Source organism: Pagrus pagrus (genome assembly GCF_965226575.1).
Source record: "Pagrus pagrus genome assembly, chromosome: 20".
Lineage (NCBI taxonomy): Eukaryota > Metazoa > Chordata > Actinopteri > Spariformes > Sparidae > Pagrus > Pagrus pagrus.
The window spans coordinates 5356446-5373905 of record NC_140207.1 but is presented as its reverse complement, the minus strand read 5'-3'; the positions used below and the strand labels follow the sequence as shown (position 1 = coordinate 5373905).

General features: G+C 43.4%; 1 protein-coding gene across 2 annotated transcripts in view; it reads right to left on the bottom strand.

Annotated features, from left to right (window-relative positions):
* Positions 1-16587, bottom strand: part of LOC311249535 (collagen alpha-1(XV) chain-like) — a 56560-nt gene extending 39973 nt beyond the window's left edge. For both annotated transcript variants that reach the window (XM_084340629.1, XM_084340630.1), the window contains exons 1-2: positions 16310-16587; positions 16142-16224 (exon numbers count right to left, since the gene is read on the bottom strand). In XM_084340629.1, the coding sequence (XP_084196755.1) occupies positions 16142-16224; positions 16310-16320 (94 nt within the window). In that variant the 5' untranslated portion in view covers positions 16321-16587. The remainder of the gene's footprint in view (positions 1-16141; positions 16225-16309) is intronic.
* Between the last annotated feature and the right edge of the window lie 873 nt (positions 16588-17460).

Below are 17460 nucleotides of genomic sequence, written 5' to 3'. Positions count from 1 at the left end.
TTAAGTGAAAGCTGTTATTCCCTGACAACCTGTTGAGCATAAATTTACACTGTTATTCTTTACTTCTGAAAACTTCGGAGCAACAAACTCTTTCTTCTCTCATCTAGTAACGAGCCGTTTGATTTACGGAGTCAGTGTTGAGGTAACCTAATCCAGAAGCAATCAACCCGAGATCATCCGAAGATGTACGTCCGCTGCCACATGTGCGTGTAAGTGTGCAAGTTCTTACATGGGCGTAAAGCTTTCCAGATTTAGAAGCTGGCCTCTCTCCTTGCTAACAGTCAACCCATCGCACATAGCTGTTAGCCTCCATAAAAATCCTCGACAAGTACCTGCTGGCACCTTGACAGAGGCTTTGATCCTGAACGTCTGACCTGAAGTCCGTTTCCTCATCCGGGAGACAAACTGACAGCGTGACGAGTTCATCTTCTGCGCACATTAAATATCTCAGAAAATCAGGAGCTCAAGTTTCAAGATTTCTAAAATAATTCATCATGAACTGGAAAATGACATCAGCCTTAGCTTTGGAGATTTCAGAAGACGAAGCTGTCGACGTTGCTTCCTTTGCTTTGCTGTTTGCCTTTGCTCTACTTAATCTCAAATCCACTTCTGCTCCGATCCAAACTGTTTCCATAGTCCTTCATGAAACAGTGCATCAGTTGTACAGTATATAAATATTATTTTTCAAAGTGAATTGGTTCCAGACCTTCTGCCTTGTACCGACTATGCATACAAATGACTAACAAATGCTGAAAAACCAAAACACCTGTTGGGATACTTCATGATGGACGGCCGTGTGTCTTTCAGTAAGAAATAACCAAGATTCTGCTTCTCTCTGATTACAGATTTTATTCTGGGATGCTTGGATGTAAACATGTTTGTGTTTCCATCTGATTCTTCGCCAGCGTCGTACTCATCTCCACAGTCAACAAAGAAATTGACGGGAATGTGCATTGGATTAGTAACAGTTACACTCTGTATTAACAAAATGGGACTTTAATCTGTCCTTACTGTCATTCTGGGCTTTAAACTCTCCTGACCCCTTTCCTTCGAGCCGGGATGCCACGAAGACATTGGGGGCTTTGGAGACGAAAATTAGTAACAGACAATTGTTTGTGTCTAGGGTGCCTCGAGGCCACAACAGAAAGACGAGCATGTCTGAAGTTTTTTTATGCTTTAACACGCCTAATTTGACTTGTCTCGTGTGCTCTGAGTGCCTCAGACGCCACGACTGTGGAAGTCTCAGAGCCTCCTGACAGATCACATCCTGAGAGACCACAAGTGCAGATCGGTCTGGGTTCAATTTGTGTTCTGACATGTCTCGCTGCCAAAGCCGTGCCAGGACCCGCATCACAAAATCTGACACAGTATGCATCTCGAAAGGCATAAATGCTGTTTCTGATTGGACCGCTGAAGCAGTTTCCTCACACCTCCTCTTGGCGTTATTGAAGTAATACGATACAACTTTGTCAGTTTGCATCCTCGGGCAGCTCCGCTCGAGAAGTTTACACACAAATTAGACGTACAGTTACACATATGGCACACACTGACGAGGATGTGGTTCGCAGCTGAGCAGCGTACCGGAAGGACGTGCAAAAATATGTCTGCTTTCAATCCAGAAGCTCAAATATTTATTACAATTTGGAACCGGCTTTTATTGCTTTGTTAATTTTGCAGAATTTGGTTTATTGGTCTTTATCCAGATTTTAACTAAACTCCCTGCAAAGTAGATTCTGATCCAGAGTTTGTTATGACTGAAAAAGCTCTCCTAACCATCTGCAAGAAACATTCTCAAAAATGTATGATTTTGCTGAAATCTTGTTGCCATCAGTTACTCGTGCAAGGAGAAGCCAAACAAACCAAACAGCACCGAGGATCGCTTTCTGCAGTGTGTTCCTTCTTGGGTAATCTGCACTATAGGTGTGATTACACTTTGGGGAATAATAAATCAAATTCAGGCTTTCCAGACAGCTCACGGTTGACTGCCGCTGCTCAATGAACACGGAAGAAACATGTTTCTGAAACCACAGTCCTTTCCCATCATAAACCCGGGGAGACCTGGGTCACAACCCTGACGAACACCACAGTACCCTCCGGGGTTACAAGACAAGCCAAGGCTGCGATAATACTAATAACACTGACTGTTCCCCGGTTTCTTGCTCCGGGCGATTACATTTATGTTGCATCATGTGTTGGAAACTTCACAGGAAGGCCTTGAAGCTCCTCCGTGGACTTCATCTTTTGCAAAAAACACGCTGAAGGTGGGGGCAGGGGTGAGCTGTCAGATTTACAATCCTGCCATCAACAATATTTCTTTTAGGAGTGAGATGAGGAAAAAGAAGGATCAAGGGAAACTGTCACAGAATTAAGCGCTGAACCTTTCCAGCTGGCCGATACAACGACACGTAACAGCAACAAAGGCTTTCAGGATTAATGATGCAGCATCCTGGTTTTATCTGAAGATATTTTGCTTGGATCAAACATGTGAAGTCAGCAAGTTTTTACACCTATAACTCTCCATTTTATCACTTTTATGTCAGTATCATGTCTTTTTAAACCACAAATCCTGTGTTTCTCCTGACCAGAAGGAAAACTGACAAACATCTGAGGTCTGGTCACCATTGACCAACAAGAGAAACTACTTCCTCCTGGTGGCTCTGGCTCGAAAAAGGTGACTTTAACTGCTACAATCTCTGGCAATCCCTGCTCCACAGGCCCCACCTGAAACGTATCACCTTACAAGTCCTGCTCTGCCGCGTTCAGCTAACCCACAAGAAGGAAAAGGGAAAATACCAAAACAAAGGATAAATCTTCTGCCAAAACATGAGCTCCTGCCACGAGTCCCTCGCAGTCAGGTTATGCTCAATAATGCATCAAAAGCAATTTCCCAGTTGGTGTTATTTGCAGAGAGGAAATTGGGCCAGAGTTCATGTTTCGTATCTGCTGCCAGTGGGAGAGTTATCAAATCGAGGTATGCCTGCATAAGTCAGGAGGCAGAAGTCTCCTCGGGCGACCACAACATCACATTAAATTGGTTCTCTTCCCATTGGCCATGTTGCCAGGTTTGACGCAGATGTTTGTGTTTGCCGAGGAGGGGATGTACAGGGCATCGTTCAAATGGAGAGACAAGACTTTTTATTGATAGCTGTGAGCCGATTTAGGAGCAGAGACCTTGGAAAAATGTGTTTTTAAAACCGGTAGAAACTGTTTTCTCAATGAAAATCAATATCAGTCCTTCCTAAAAGTTAAACATTTTAGTCTAAAGACATACAAACATTTTAAACGACAGTTATGAGAGGAAATCAGGGCAGAAACCAACTGGATTATACAAATCAGGGATGCCAAAAGAAACTTGTACAGCTGTGATGGATTAAAAAATACGACATAATACGATCGACTTCTTAAAAACTGCGTATCTCCTGACCAGAGAAACCTCTATAGGTCTGCCAGACGAGCCGCAGACAAAATCTACCAGTGTTTCACTGTTTCACTGCAGTTAATTTCAGGTTGTGCTTGCCAGATACAGTACATACTTCTAACCGACATGATTTCCCATTAAAACGTCTGCCTAAAGCTCCCCCGCAGTGCCAAGGTTCATTCACTTTTTTATGGGTACGACATCACGAGAGGAGGAGCTGTTTTTGAGGAAGGCCAGTTACTTCTCACCAGGACCACTTAAACTGAATAAACAGAAAAATTCAGCTGGTTGACAGAAATATTCTGCCCTTTGCTCTATTAAGCAGCGTTTGTGCTTAACTCCTATTGTTTAATAATGTCGCCGTGACTAAGCGGAGTTGGAAAGAAGCTGCTGAGACGGCGAGGAAATGGCATTTTTTGAAGGACAACAGCTAAATAGGGACTGACCTTTGCTCCGACGTCCGTGGGAGAGGAAAGTTGGAGGTTTGAGTGCAACACGAGGGTGGTCTACTAACGAATCTCTAGATCCAAATAAAGCGGTCGTCTCAGTAGCCTGACGTTATTTCCAGTGAAGTGTAATAAAAACATCTGTTTTCAGGGGCTGAATAGGTGTCGAACCGATTCTCAGCTTTAAAAGCTTTTCGGAAAAAAAGAGCTGTTTTTCTTTCTGCTCTGGTCGAGAGAGGCTGCTGAAAGCTTTAGGAGCCTGAGCACCAGACTGAGATGTCTGCTGTTTGCTGAGGGGCGGACTGATGACAGCATTGTTCAACCGAGACCTGAAGAAGAAGAAAAGCTCTCTGCAAACACCTCGAGTATAATATGTAACGATTTCAGCCAACAATAATCGAAAACTGTCCCCAGAAACTTAACGCCACTGTAGCTTCAGCAAATACCGACCCAATTTGTTCCAGACTTGGTTGTTCAGTGCGATGCTTGCAGTCATTATTGACCCGCAGTGGTTTTCATGAACTAATGCTTCATTTTGAACACTTTTCTTTGGTGTTTTGTGTTTAATTGCATTCATTTTTGAAGTGGTTAGTGCAACATTCATCGAATTAAGCTGCAGATTATAGTCTAATTATAAATGTCTTGAAGACCCTCGCTTGTTTCCACGCAAATTTGATTCCCGACTGAATATTTCAAACTTGAATCATGAGCAAAGAGTTGCTCTGTTCACCCAATCATGAAGCCGATCTGATGACTTCTCTTTCATTATATTGCCTGATTTAACATTCAGAAACAAAAAGGTATGTGAGAATAATCCACAAAGCTCTGAGGTTAAATAAACCATTTGTAGAGCAATCAACGTGGCTGATTACTGCTGCAGTGTTTTTGCTTGTCAACTGTAGTAAACAAACCTGTTTCTCATTTTGAATTGGGCAGCGACCAAATGTGAAACTTTCTCAGCAGAACCGGACCGACAGGATTTCACCTCTAACATAAAGATAATACAGTTTGCAATGAGAAGTCAAAACATATTTGCTTTTTGGTTCTCCCGACGTTTTAATCACATTTTGTTAGTTTTAAGACCACATACAACGAGGGGTAATAAGGGGGAAATAATCAAAACCACATCTCTGGCAACTGTACGGCTGGACTTTTTAAGTGTTTCAGATTCAGTGAAGGAAATAATGTAAAACGGGCTGAAGTGAAATCAGCGTTGGCGAGGATGAAAGACGGCAGAGAAATGAAAACACCCAGAACACTTTCTCTCATAAACATCGAAGGCCTTTGGATGGATATTCAGTAACCCTTTGGGAAAATCTTGCAAGCGTTGCAAAACGTTTTTTACTTTCAGCCCATCGACAAGTGTAATTACAGAGACTTCAACAGTTCAGGACACATCGTGACCTGATGATGCTGCACTTATCAACCACAGCCATGTGAAACAAATCCATCTAATGTGTTGCAAGCCGAACCGCGAGATGTTTGACTTGAGGTCATGTTAGCGACAACCTTTGATCCGGCTTGCAAATGACACGAAAGCCAAATTCAAAGCCACAACCAGCTTTCAGTCAGTGAAGGACATTTTTTGAGTTAGACATTGAGACAAAATGTGTAGAATGGTCACATCTGATGTGGTTGCGTGGTATTTCTTCTATCCAGCTGAAATCATTCTGATTCAACACATCCTCATGTTTGAAGGAATGAATAGGCCGATTGTCTGCGTCTCCAAAAGTGAAGCTAATGAAAAGAAGTTATATCTCCTCCAAAATGGAGGCAAAGACAGCGGCCAGGAAAATAGTCTCAACTAATAAAATAAAAAAGCACATTAGCACCGCTGAGGGATATTTAGTGCCACATCCTTAGTGCGTCTACCACACGCACAAACATAACAAGTGGTGGTGCTAATGAGAGACCAAGAGCAGCAAAGACCGAACCGCAAACCGAGGTGAGAAGCCGACTCCCTCAGTTATTAATTCACGCACGAATCTCCAGAATAAACACACGCACACGGCAGAATAAACAGCACGCAGCCTTCTTCACACCTGTGGGAGGCTACAAGAAAGAAGAGTGATCGGTTATATAAAGAAAGGAAGAAACAATATGAGAAAAATAAACAGAAAAAAAAGATAAAATCAGGCAATTAAATGGAAGGGAGGCATTTAAAAGTCTAAAAACAAAGAAATGAGAGAAGGCCGGGCGGAGATGGAGACGGATGTTTGTGGATGTTTACTCGCCAGCGGTGTCAAAACAATAAGGTAAACTCAGACCCAACCGTTAATTAGATTTATGGTGAGATATTCGGGAAGAGAGTCGACAGTGTGCCCAAAAACAACGCAGCTGCAGCCCAGCTGAGCGCACACACACACACACACAGACACACACACGCCACAAAACCAGCATCAACACCAGCACTAATCCAGCCTCCCACTGGGAAACAATCAGGATCCTAAGTGCGGACACTCCTCAGGGGTATTTACGTCACGCTTTTCCTACAAGCTATCGTCAAAATGTGTTTGTTTCTTAGGCTCCGAGCTGCCAAAGATAAATGTCCGTCCCTCAGTGATTATAATCACCACTTGCATCATATAAGCGCCGACAGGAATCAAGCAAGCGGTCGACAAACTGTTCCAACGAGGAAACAAGACGAAAGTTTCAACAAGGAGACAAAGTCCGAGTTAAGTTAAGACTTTGTTTGAAGTCTGCTCTTTGGTTTGCTGAAGTCATCCATCAACTGGACAGCAGACCAAAGCAGAGCCATGAAGGTTCAAGGCTGGGACAACATGCCAGGGACCCTGCTGAGCTGTGACCTGGTGGCTGTGGAGGACTGTCATGTTTTAGCACTGACACGTTATTTTGACGCCAATTTATCAAAAGTTAACCTACAAGAAAATATTTAATAAGCGACACAAAAGATCCAGACGTTTGTGGAAAGCCCCAACATATCTTAATCCTTATCCCCCATCATATGGAGATATTGTGGACAATTTTGTGTGACCGTCACAGAGCCTTGCCCACAACAAGGGCTGCAACTAACAATTATTTTTATTAAAGTTCAGTCTTTACATTGTTGCTTTTATTCAACCTGAAGAATCTTGTTTTACAATCACAAATAACAAAGAAAAGCAGCAAATATTTGAATTTTTCTGTCTGAAAATGAACGGAAACTTTTAACCAATCATCAAAATAGATTTTCTGTAGATCGTCTAATCAATTCGTCGACTGTGAGCCAGGCTTTATTGCACAATATAATCTCATTTTATTCCTTTCAGCTGAGTGGGGAAAAAAACTCTCGCTGCCAGGCTCCAAAATCTTGTGAAAACCCCTGACCAGAAAGGTTAAAGTACATTAAAGCGTACGTTTCAGGATTGAGATGTTCACTGTGTTGACGTCAGGTGTCCAAACACTTTTGGCAACGTAGTGCATTAAAGAAAAAAGGGCTGGTAGTGAGTGTTAGCGATTTATTGTTCGACCATTTGCAGATGATTAGCTTATAACTTCAAGTTCAAACAAACTGTTGGCTTTAATCATGTGGCTTTTACAGGGAGAAAAACATGATTAGCTTCAACACCAACATCCTGGTTTTAGAGGCAACAGGCTGATCAAACAAGCAGAGATCAGCGAGCAGACGAGGGCAGAGGTGATATTTCAGAGTGAAAAAAGAAAAGGAAGCCGTCATAAATCTGTTCACACCGACGACTGCTCTGTCATTACACGAGTCCAACAGGCACACTGACTGAAATGGGCACCCTGACATGCTCATAAACAAGCGTGTACTTTTCTATAGTATCATTAACACGGGATGGGAATTTAACGAGGACTGGGGTAAATTAGGGACACTGAAATCTTAATTTCTTACATGTTTCGGCGCCACAAACAGCTGCTCGGCCCTCCGTGACCTCACTGGAGACTCGGACGCTGTACGACGGGACACGTCTTCCCTCCTCTGCGGATCTCCACACAGCTGAACAGACACCTGCTTGTTTTCGACTCCATCCTTCCTCCATGATGGACACTTTCCAGAGACTAGTTAGATATTCCATGTTTTCACCCATCGGGGAAAAAAAAAGCCAGGAAGCCGGCCGCTCCCAGAAAAACAAACACGCCAATTCGGACCACTTTACATGATCGTCAATCAACGTTTCGATGCACGTCTAATCCCTCCTGATGAGCGAGTTATTTCCTACAGGAATGCAGGAGGACTTGTGTCATATTTTATTCAGAGAAATGTCCTCAGAGGACACAGGATGCACTGTGGTTCAGTCACAACCATGCCCTTCACTGCTGTAACCATGTTTATGTGCTGTAATGTTCCAACACTCAGCTGCAGAGGAATTTTCTTTTCATCCTGAGTCACATTTACAGTTGCACTCACTGAAACTTTCAACAGCCGCAGGCTATAATTGGCCATTAAACAGCTCTACACGAGCGCGTGGTAGTTAGAAGCATCGCCGGAGGGAACTTCATTGTTCCTCTGTCACGTTTTTTAACAGCTGGACTGGGACTAATAATTTGTCTTCTAGTCAGAGGTCTGCTCCTCTGAGCTTTATTGCCTAAAGAGGTCACAGGTCGAGCTCCCTTGTTGCTGATCTCTGCAGCAGACGTTTTAATTGGGTGACTACTCAACATGCAAAGTCTGTAAAGTTCTGTCTTTGCAGCCCACGATAAGGGTCTTCTGCATCTGCTGGAAGAAATTGCAAAGCTGTACAACTGCATGGCAACTTATGGAGGGAGCTTTAAAGGTAGAAAGTCAGATTTCCATGTCTTTACATTAAAACATTCAGTCCACGCAGCCCTTATTCAGAAATTGTGTCACAGCTGTACAACGACCGTCACTTGCAACTATCAGTTATTTTCATTGCCGACTAATCTGTTGAGCATTTTCTTGATTAATCGATCAGTTGTTTGGTCCTTAAAATGTCAGAAAATGGTGTTAAATGTCGATCGGCATTTCCTAAAAGCCCAAGATGACGTCCTCAAGTGTCTTGTTTTGTCCACAACACAAAAAGATTATCAAAATATTTAATAGTCAATAGACAACTAGTCAATCAATCATTATAGCTTTACTTAAAGGATAGATACACAAAAACATAAAGACAGACACTCGTGTGTAGATGTATCACATTTTGGATGGAGAACTTCACAGAGAGAGACAGAATAAACAAAAAAGCAGAGAGAAAGGAGTCATCGTGCCGTCCTGTTTGATCTGCATCACCCGACATTAAAACGAAGGCCGAGGAAAGTAAACAGTCGAGCACATCAAACAAAGCGTTCAGGACGTTTTGGTATAAAAGCTCTTTGATGGCCAAAGCTTTGATTTCAAAGAGTGACGACTGATGTTCAGATAAAGACCAGTTATCGAGAGGTTTAGCTCTGATTCGTTATCTTAAAAATTCTAATTTGTTAACAATACAGCATCAAAATGTCCCACTAAAAAAGGATCGCATTAAAATTTAGGAGGAAAAACTACTCACAGATCCTCGCAGCGATCTGTTTGACTTAAAGGACATGAATAAACTCTAAGAGCACAAAGGACGGAGGTCAAAGTGACATTTGGCGTCACACCTTTACCCTCCCATCCTAAACTCAACACATCCTGTCTTTGTCCTCTGCTTTCACGCTTTGAAGAAAGCCATCCATGTCATCCTTCACATCATCTGCTCCACACCGTGTCCACGACTCAAAATAGTGGCCCGTTTGGTCCGGGACGAATATAGCAATTCCTGTTTACTCTCCAGGATAACGCATGTGTTTTTGGTTTGGGGTTTGTCTTAGATTATTTGCAGATACAACCATCGCGGCCCGGGGACTGCGCTGCAGCTTTCCCTCAAAGTGTCAAGTCAGCAGAATCCATAGTCACTTACATAATGTGACAGTGATCTTTTTTTTTTTTTACTGCTTTTACATCGTGTCTTGTTTCCTTTTGAACGTTTTTCATGAGTTTGTCACATCTAATCATCAAAAAACAAACAGAAAAAAATGATCAAGGTCACATGAAAAACTACAAAACACCGCTGGGAGGAAGTCACAAAAACAAACCGCATCAGTTGTGAGAGAAAGAAATTAATCAGGAGCCAGATGAAAATGATAATAGCTGTCATATCGGACTGAATTTGGCAGTTGGTGGAAGCTAACAAGAATAATGTGGGATGCAGAGACATGTGCTACACAATCTGCAGCACATCTTGAATCAGTTTTGAGCCTGCTGACACGTGAAAGTGTAAAGAGTCACACGAGATGCTCATGACACTCTCCGAAGGACAAACAAACAAAGAAATATGAATAACGTTGATTTAGAGAGGATTAAATTATGAATAATTGTGGTTTTAAATGTTCCCAGTTTTGAGGACTTTACAACCAAGAACATCATCTGCAAACTACTGGGACATTTTATTTTTAACTTTTCAGTCTTTTATTGTTTGATGGCAAGAGATGACAGAGCTTTTGTCCTTTTTAGACAAGTCTCGCTACTCATCAGCCATCTTGGCAACGTCCCCGAGCAGTTGTGTTGGAGCTAACAAGATCAGGCTTTTAGCTAAATGAATGGGCAGAGGACATAACTTCACTGTCAATGGGCTCTTCTGATAGTTTGGTGACTTTGCCCCAAAATAAGGTTTAAAAGGCCTTTTTTCTGCAGGTTGTACCACAACACCAACGTCTTTGACATGACGCCGTCGGCTAACAGAGTACTTAAACAAATAATGAGCGTTTAATGTCAGTAACTTTTCTTGGTTATCCTGCGCATTAGCGTGGTATCCTCACTTTCCATCTGCACCTGAATCAAATCTCTGTAAACTTCTCAACTGTGCCTGGCGTCAGTGCAACAACATGATCGGCTGCTACTGTATGTTTCCTGTTTTTGAGGCGGGGGGTATGTGTCATACAACCGCCATCGCTGACGTCACAGACTTTAGAAACGTCTCTGCTCACGTCTCTGGTAAAGGCAGATAAAATTAACAAACAGTTTTTATGCTAAGCTTCAACTATGTTCGCCTCCTAACTCGCTCCAGTCAAAAAATCCTGATCATCTGTGATTATTTCTCAAAACGATCTCGAGCCAAACTGTAAAATAGCTCACTCCCTGCACAAGATCATCGGCACGACAGTCAGAAATCACGTCAAGTATTTACTTTATTACTGTTTTGGATCCAAACGTTTATTGCTGTTAGTTAGCCTCTCTGCCAAATCACTGCAATGTGAGTAATCTTTATATCGTTACCTCATGATATGATGAAGAAAGCCGTTCCCACTCTGTATAAACTCACCCAGCCCACTTGTACAGTTGACATGCGGAGAATAAACATCTGGCCACTTCTACCCAACATTTAGTGAGTCATCGCGATCTGGTTTGGTTATTTTTTTTAAATTACTGACAGCTTTGTTGCTCAGTGCTCATCGTTGTGATTATGTGCCTCGTATCATTCGTGACGGACAAAAAAACTTTGCTGAGCTGGATGTAAGTCGACTCGCTCGGATGGAAACAAACTGGACGTTCGCTCAGGGGAGAACGTCAGACCTTTAAAAGTCTCCTGTGTGTGGTTTTTCTTTGCTCATTCATGAAATCATTGTTGGACGGGACCGAGAATCTGACTGTGCTCGAGTTGAAATTACACTTTAGATTAAAACCTGGCATGTTCCCTCCGTACAGGGCTGCGGTCCAGATGACCTACATCAAACTGGAGCCAAACCAGGGTCTCATTAAGTCAGAATTAAGACCGAGTGGACGTGGAAGGATTTACACATTACCTCCTAAAACTCAGTGTCGTCTTACTTCTATGAACAAACCTAGAATGAATGACCGAAACATTTCCAGTGTTGCTCTGCAGCAGCTTACACTTCTGAAGTAAAATCAAAATGCAAAGAGAGGTTTGTGTTTATCATAAGATGTATAGGACTGCTTTATATCTAACTAAGAAGGCACTCAGTCGAGCACATTCCTCCACCAAGGCCCAGCTGTTAACTTTATCATCACTCATAGATACCAGCTACCTAAAATACCAAAGATTGTTTCTCATCAAGAAAAACAAAAATGTGAAAAATACTCAGAGTGACCTCAAACAGATGCTGCATTCACGTGCTCCTCGGATTGGTCTGATTTCCTGAGTTGGGAAGTCGTTCTTCCGACTGTGGTGTGTTCATGGGCTTCCTGTCTGAATGGGGGAGCGACGCTGACGCCAGAAAGAAGTTGTTTTTTTGCATTTTATCACTCAGAGCGTTTAAACAACACTGGCACCAGAGGAGTCATGTAAACCTGCACTGAATTTCTGGTTTGGTTGAGGACCAGCGGTGATAAAAAGGGTTGGTGACTTTGTTAGAAGAAGAATTTTAATCGGTCACATACAGAGTACAACATGTTGAAACCTCTCTGCATTTAACCCATCCACTGTACAGCGCCCGGGGACCAACTTTAGTTCAAAGCCGATGCATTGTTCAGGGACACCGGCAGGAGCATTAACCCAACGCACATGTTTAATGGTGGGGAAACCCGCAGGAAAAAAACACGCAAGGGTGGCAACATGCAAACTCCAAGCCATAAATTAAAGCCCAATAGGTTGAGGAGGCGGAGAAAGAGTCCAAACGTACTTCCCTGCAGAAACAACAGATAAGAAGAAGAGACTAGTAGACCAGACTTTGTTCAACTTGTGAAATGAACTCTTTAAACTCAAAGTCCATCTACTGTATGACTCAAGAGCAAAACGCTCTGATTCACAACAGCTCCGTCTGTAAATCAAATGTAACATCCACCAACACCCTGCATTCACATCGCAGATCTCCGAGGACTCGTATCGTAATCCATCCCCGTCCTTCTCATTGTCAACCTCGTCCTCACCATCACCGCCAGTGCGTTCATCACAACCACATTGTCCGAGGCTCACATCATCAGCCACATCATCTTATTCATTATCCCTTACAGCCGGCAGCAGTGACCCGGGCCTTCGTGTTGTCCCATTAAGATAATTAGAAACATTATCATTTTGTGGATAATCACCGTGTGCACAGCAGATGGAGAACATCATGTGTGCGTCGCATGTTTGCATGTGTGTGTCCTTCTTGTGGACGTGGTATGAAGGCGTATACAAGTGTGTGCACATTAGCGCCTCCAGGCTAAAAGATGATGTATTGTACAGTGTGTTTGTTCCTCGTTAGTTGAGATTAAAAGGGGATTATAGCCCAAGAGTATGTTTTTATGATCCTTCTGTAGAATCAGAACCACGACTATAGAAACACAAAGGAGCCTTTGTTGGTTTGTTTACTTGTTCATGTTGTTTTGAACCTTTTTGTTTTTCAAAATATATTTCTTCCTCCCATTTATTCAGCCATCTGCCTCGTTACATGAAGCTTGTTTGTCTCCTTCATTAAATTTACCCATTCATTTTCTTTTACTAACATGTTTTTCTGTCTTGCATCCGTCCAGCTGATCATTAACTCTATATAACCAACAATCCGTTCATCTGCGATGACTTACGCCCCTTTATTTTGATGTTCCCAGGAAACGTCTGCAGCGGTGCCATCACTAGGCAGGTAATGCCAAGAAAAAGACGATGATTATGTTTCCTCCCTTCTTCTCTGGAATAAATCAGCAGTGTTGAAATATTTTGGATTTTGGAGAGAAGATGAACAGGCCGTCCCGCTCAGCTGTTGGCTAACTTGTTGCTCTCGCTGAGGCAAATTTAGCTGCTATGTTTCAACAATGTCAGGCTGGAAGGGCCGGATTTCAACACTGGCTGTCTGTTGGGAGATGCAGTGACTTAAAGCAACGGTGAGTAGGAAACATTTAAAATAATCTGTGCAATTTGTTTGGCTATGGGCAGGGGAAACGTCCACTAGCTGTTAGGCTAATACATGCAACATAAAACGCTATAGGCTTAAGCTAACTTTTAAATGTTCTCGTTAAGCCATGTTTTATGTGTTAGTGGTGTTGATTTAAAGTAAAGTTTCCTGCAGAAGAAGGGAGTCTGCAGCTTCTTCTGTAACCGATCGTATTAAATGGTCATATGGGATCATCTCAAATCGATCGCAGGCCGACGTCGCATTGGTGCAGACTTTGTGATATCAGCTTGTATCGCATTGTTGTCCAAATAAACGATGTAACATCGCATCGAAATAACACCCCTGTTATTTAACCAACCATCCAGCCATCTGCTCTGGATCTGTTGATACCATCCAAACCTTTGTTCAATTATACAATCACGTATTCACATTTCCTCTTTTTTCTTTTGATAATTTAAAAAGTCAGTCATTTATTCACTGACTTATTCATTAATTCACAGTTTCTCAATCATTCATTCCTGCTTTTTCCCTTCCAAGAAAATCTGTTTTCTATTTCTTAAGCTGTTCTACAGAACCAAGTTAACCAAACATTGCTGATTTGTGCCGTTCTATTTCTGTCAAAATTCAGAAATGCGAGCCGACACTGATCCGTCCCATTCACAGAAATCCTGTCGTTCTGCCGCATCCACCTTAAAAAAAGTACAGTCGAACCTTTGGGGCGGATGCACGCGGTGAAGCTTCACAGCTGGAGGGAAGCGGCGTGCATTATTTCACACTGGAGAAAAGGGATTATATCAGCTTCAGTTCAACAATCGCTGCATAGAAATGTGAATGTTGCCACGGCGACAGCTCTGTTTTCAAGAATATTTACAACATGCAGCCTGGAAATATTTGTCCCTGGTGCTCGCTCTCTCTCTGACTCTGACTAGTGAGCCAGCATTCGCGTGCACACACACACACACACACATATTTTCCTCCCCCCCTTCTTGAAAAAGTGAATCATGACAGAGGATTATGCATTCGGCACAAGCACAAACAGCCTGAGAGTGGAGCCTCTAGCTCAGCCAGCCGCTGCAGGATCTACAGTGGAGGAAACCGGACCATGAAATCACACTTTCAAGACTCTTCTTTAGTCAGACGTCAACCGAACTCCACCCTCGCACACGGCCACGGTCAAGTCCTGCCTTCTACAAGATCACATTTCGTTTCCATCTCATAATCAGGGACGGGGCTTTTAATTGCAAAGTGGTTACACATTTTGAAGCCACAAGCAGCCAAAGTGGCGTTTAATTCAAAATGTCAGACTCCGACAATTAAGCTCCGCTGGGTATCGTTAGCTAAAGAGACCCCCGTAATTATTTGACTGCGCCCCAAACAAAGATGCTTTTGTGACACGGAGGTCCTCGTGGTGATCATAGGTCAAGATATCCACGCGCAGACACACACACACATAGCTGCAAATGTCAATCTGGATTCCAGCACGCTGACGACAGCGGCGATGGCATATTAGCCGGTCTCGAGGCCAGGATGAAAACTAATGAAGCTCTCAGACATGCTGACAATGACCTTCATCTCCCTCCAACACACACTGAAGGTTCGGCAGCGTTACATCATCTTCGCCACCTTAATCACGCGGTGCTACTGATTGCGGAGCTTGTCTGTCAATGTGCGCGTTGTGAGGTTTTGCCTGTTTCCAATTGCGATGGAAAGGAAAATCTGCAGCTCCTTCAGCACTAATTGGGAACATGTTGAAGCGTAGTGATTGATCCATTCATCACGCTGCAAATCCAGTTTTAAGCTGTGAAAACAGCAGCGACGCGGCGCTCTGAGAAGCACATCAGTCAGGATATAATTGAAACCATCGTACGGCACAGAAGCCAGCAGGTATCGCTCTGATGGGCTCTGATGTCACGAGGTTCATCTGAAGACAGAGGGTCCCCAAAAAGTTTCCAAAGAGTTTGTTTCACTCTCGACATCGTTAGCACCGTAGTCCTTGTGTAGTCAGTGTTATACAGGGGCATACCTCCCATGGGATCTACTTATCTTATCAATGACAGTCTAATGCAAACACTCCCTAAAAGCTTTCCCATGGTCTTGTTATATAGAAACTTTGATTATCATCTACATGTGTGGAAAGAGCCGAACAGATGTGCAGTAAAAGAGGCGCTGTTGCTATGATATTGCTGGAAAAATAACCAATAAACGTCTTCTACCTCTTAAATATTGAGTTAATAAAGAACTTGTCTTGACTTTCCAAATATTTTGTAAGCTACAACATCTGTTTCAACCCCATTATAACATTCATTCATTTAAGTTTCTTATGTACCAAACAATCACCACAACATCAACAAGTCTTGTTACAGTCGTGCCGTTAAAGCATCTTTCTCAAAGTGACATCATCCCGAGCCCGCCAGGACCAGAGCGCGACGCTTTCACCAATCACATTCGGCGGATGAGAACTCATGAGCCAGCAGAAAAGTTCAGAGCGACGAGAGAGGAGTGCACGTACCGTCCAGCAGCTGATAGGCAGAGGAGCGACGGCAGCAGAACCGGAGGACGAGCAGAAGTAATCCAAAGAGCCGGGGAGGAGCGCTGTGTGAAAGACAGAAGTGCAGATGTTGGACAGTGTTGACTTGAAACTACCTCCTCACAGAGAAAAACAGTGGCTTTCATTTACCGTGAGGTCATCTTCAGCGGCCGCTTAGTCTTAGATCCAAACCAAAGTTGTCCTGTTCATGTGCAAGAGAGAGCGAGATGGAGCTCACTCTGCTGCTCTCTCTCCCTCACTCCCAACTAAAAGCCTCTCACTCTCCTCCTCTTCCTCCTCTTGCTCTCTCGCCCCCTTCCCTCTCCCTCTCTCTCTCTCTCTCTCTGGTTCCCAGTCAGACAAAGGCAGCTTCAGTGAGTTGGACTCGCGGGGCCCTCGCAGAGCTGAAACCCGACTCCGTGTGTGTCTCTCTACGGACCACCGTTTACTAATCCGGCCCTCCCTTCAGACATCACAACTCCAAATACAAATTAACACACTCTGGCTAAGTCCTCCTCCCCGCTTTGCTCCTCCTCACCGGTGTGGTTTCTCTCACTTTCCCCGAGCTTTTTAAACGCTCTGCATGTGTCGACCTTGACCCGTGGGGAGGAAGATGCCTCAGGAGCTGCAGCGTCAAGTCCAAAGCTTACTTTAAAAGGAGAAAGAAGAAGAAGTTGTTATCACTGGATTAAAGTGATTACTCAAATAGTTTAAAGGAAAGCTCATCTTATCACTGGCATTACGGGAATGTGTTTTTTTTTTTGTGACATCCAAACCCGAGAGCTTCTCTTTATATCCCAGAAACACTAAGTGAAATCATCTTCTGTCAGTCATGCCTGTCGGGGACCCCGTGGCACCAGTTAAAGCGAGGCAGCCCAGGCTTCCCTCTACCAAAGTATCCTGAGGCATTGCAGACCAGATTGGAAATATTACCCCAGTCCGTTGTGGGTCTTTCCCCGGGTCTCTCCTGTCCTCCACAGGGAGGAATCCAGGAGGCAACCCGATCAGACGCCAAATCATCTTGACCTGCTCTTTTAAAAAGGAGCAGCGGTTCAACTCAGAGCTCCCTCTCAATGTCCAAATTCTTGACATTGTCCCTGAAGGTGACCCTTGCACCCTGCGAGGTGAACTAATTTTGGCCTCACTTCCCTCTGGACAGACTACTGCAGATGCCACTCCAAACCATTATACCTGTCCTGCATCAGAAGACCTCAAGGGACTTGAACTAGGGGTGGACGATCCGGCCAAAAATGACCATTACAGTCCATTTAATCGCAATCTTGATCCACAATCTAAATCAC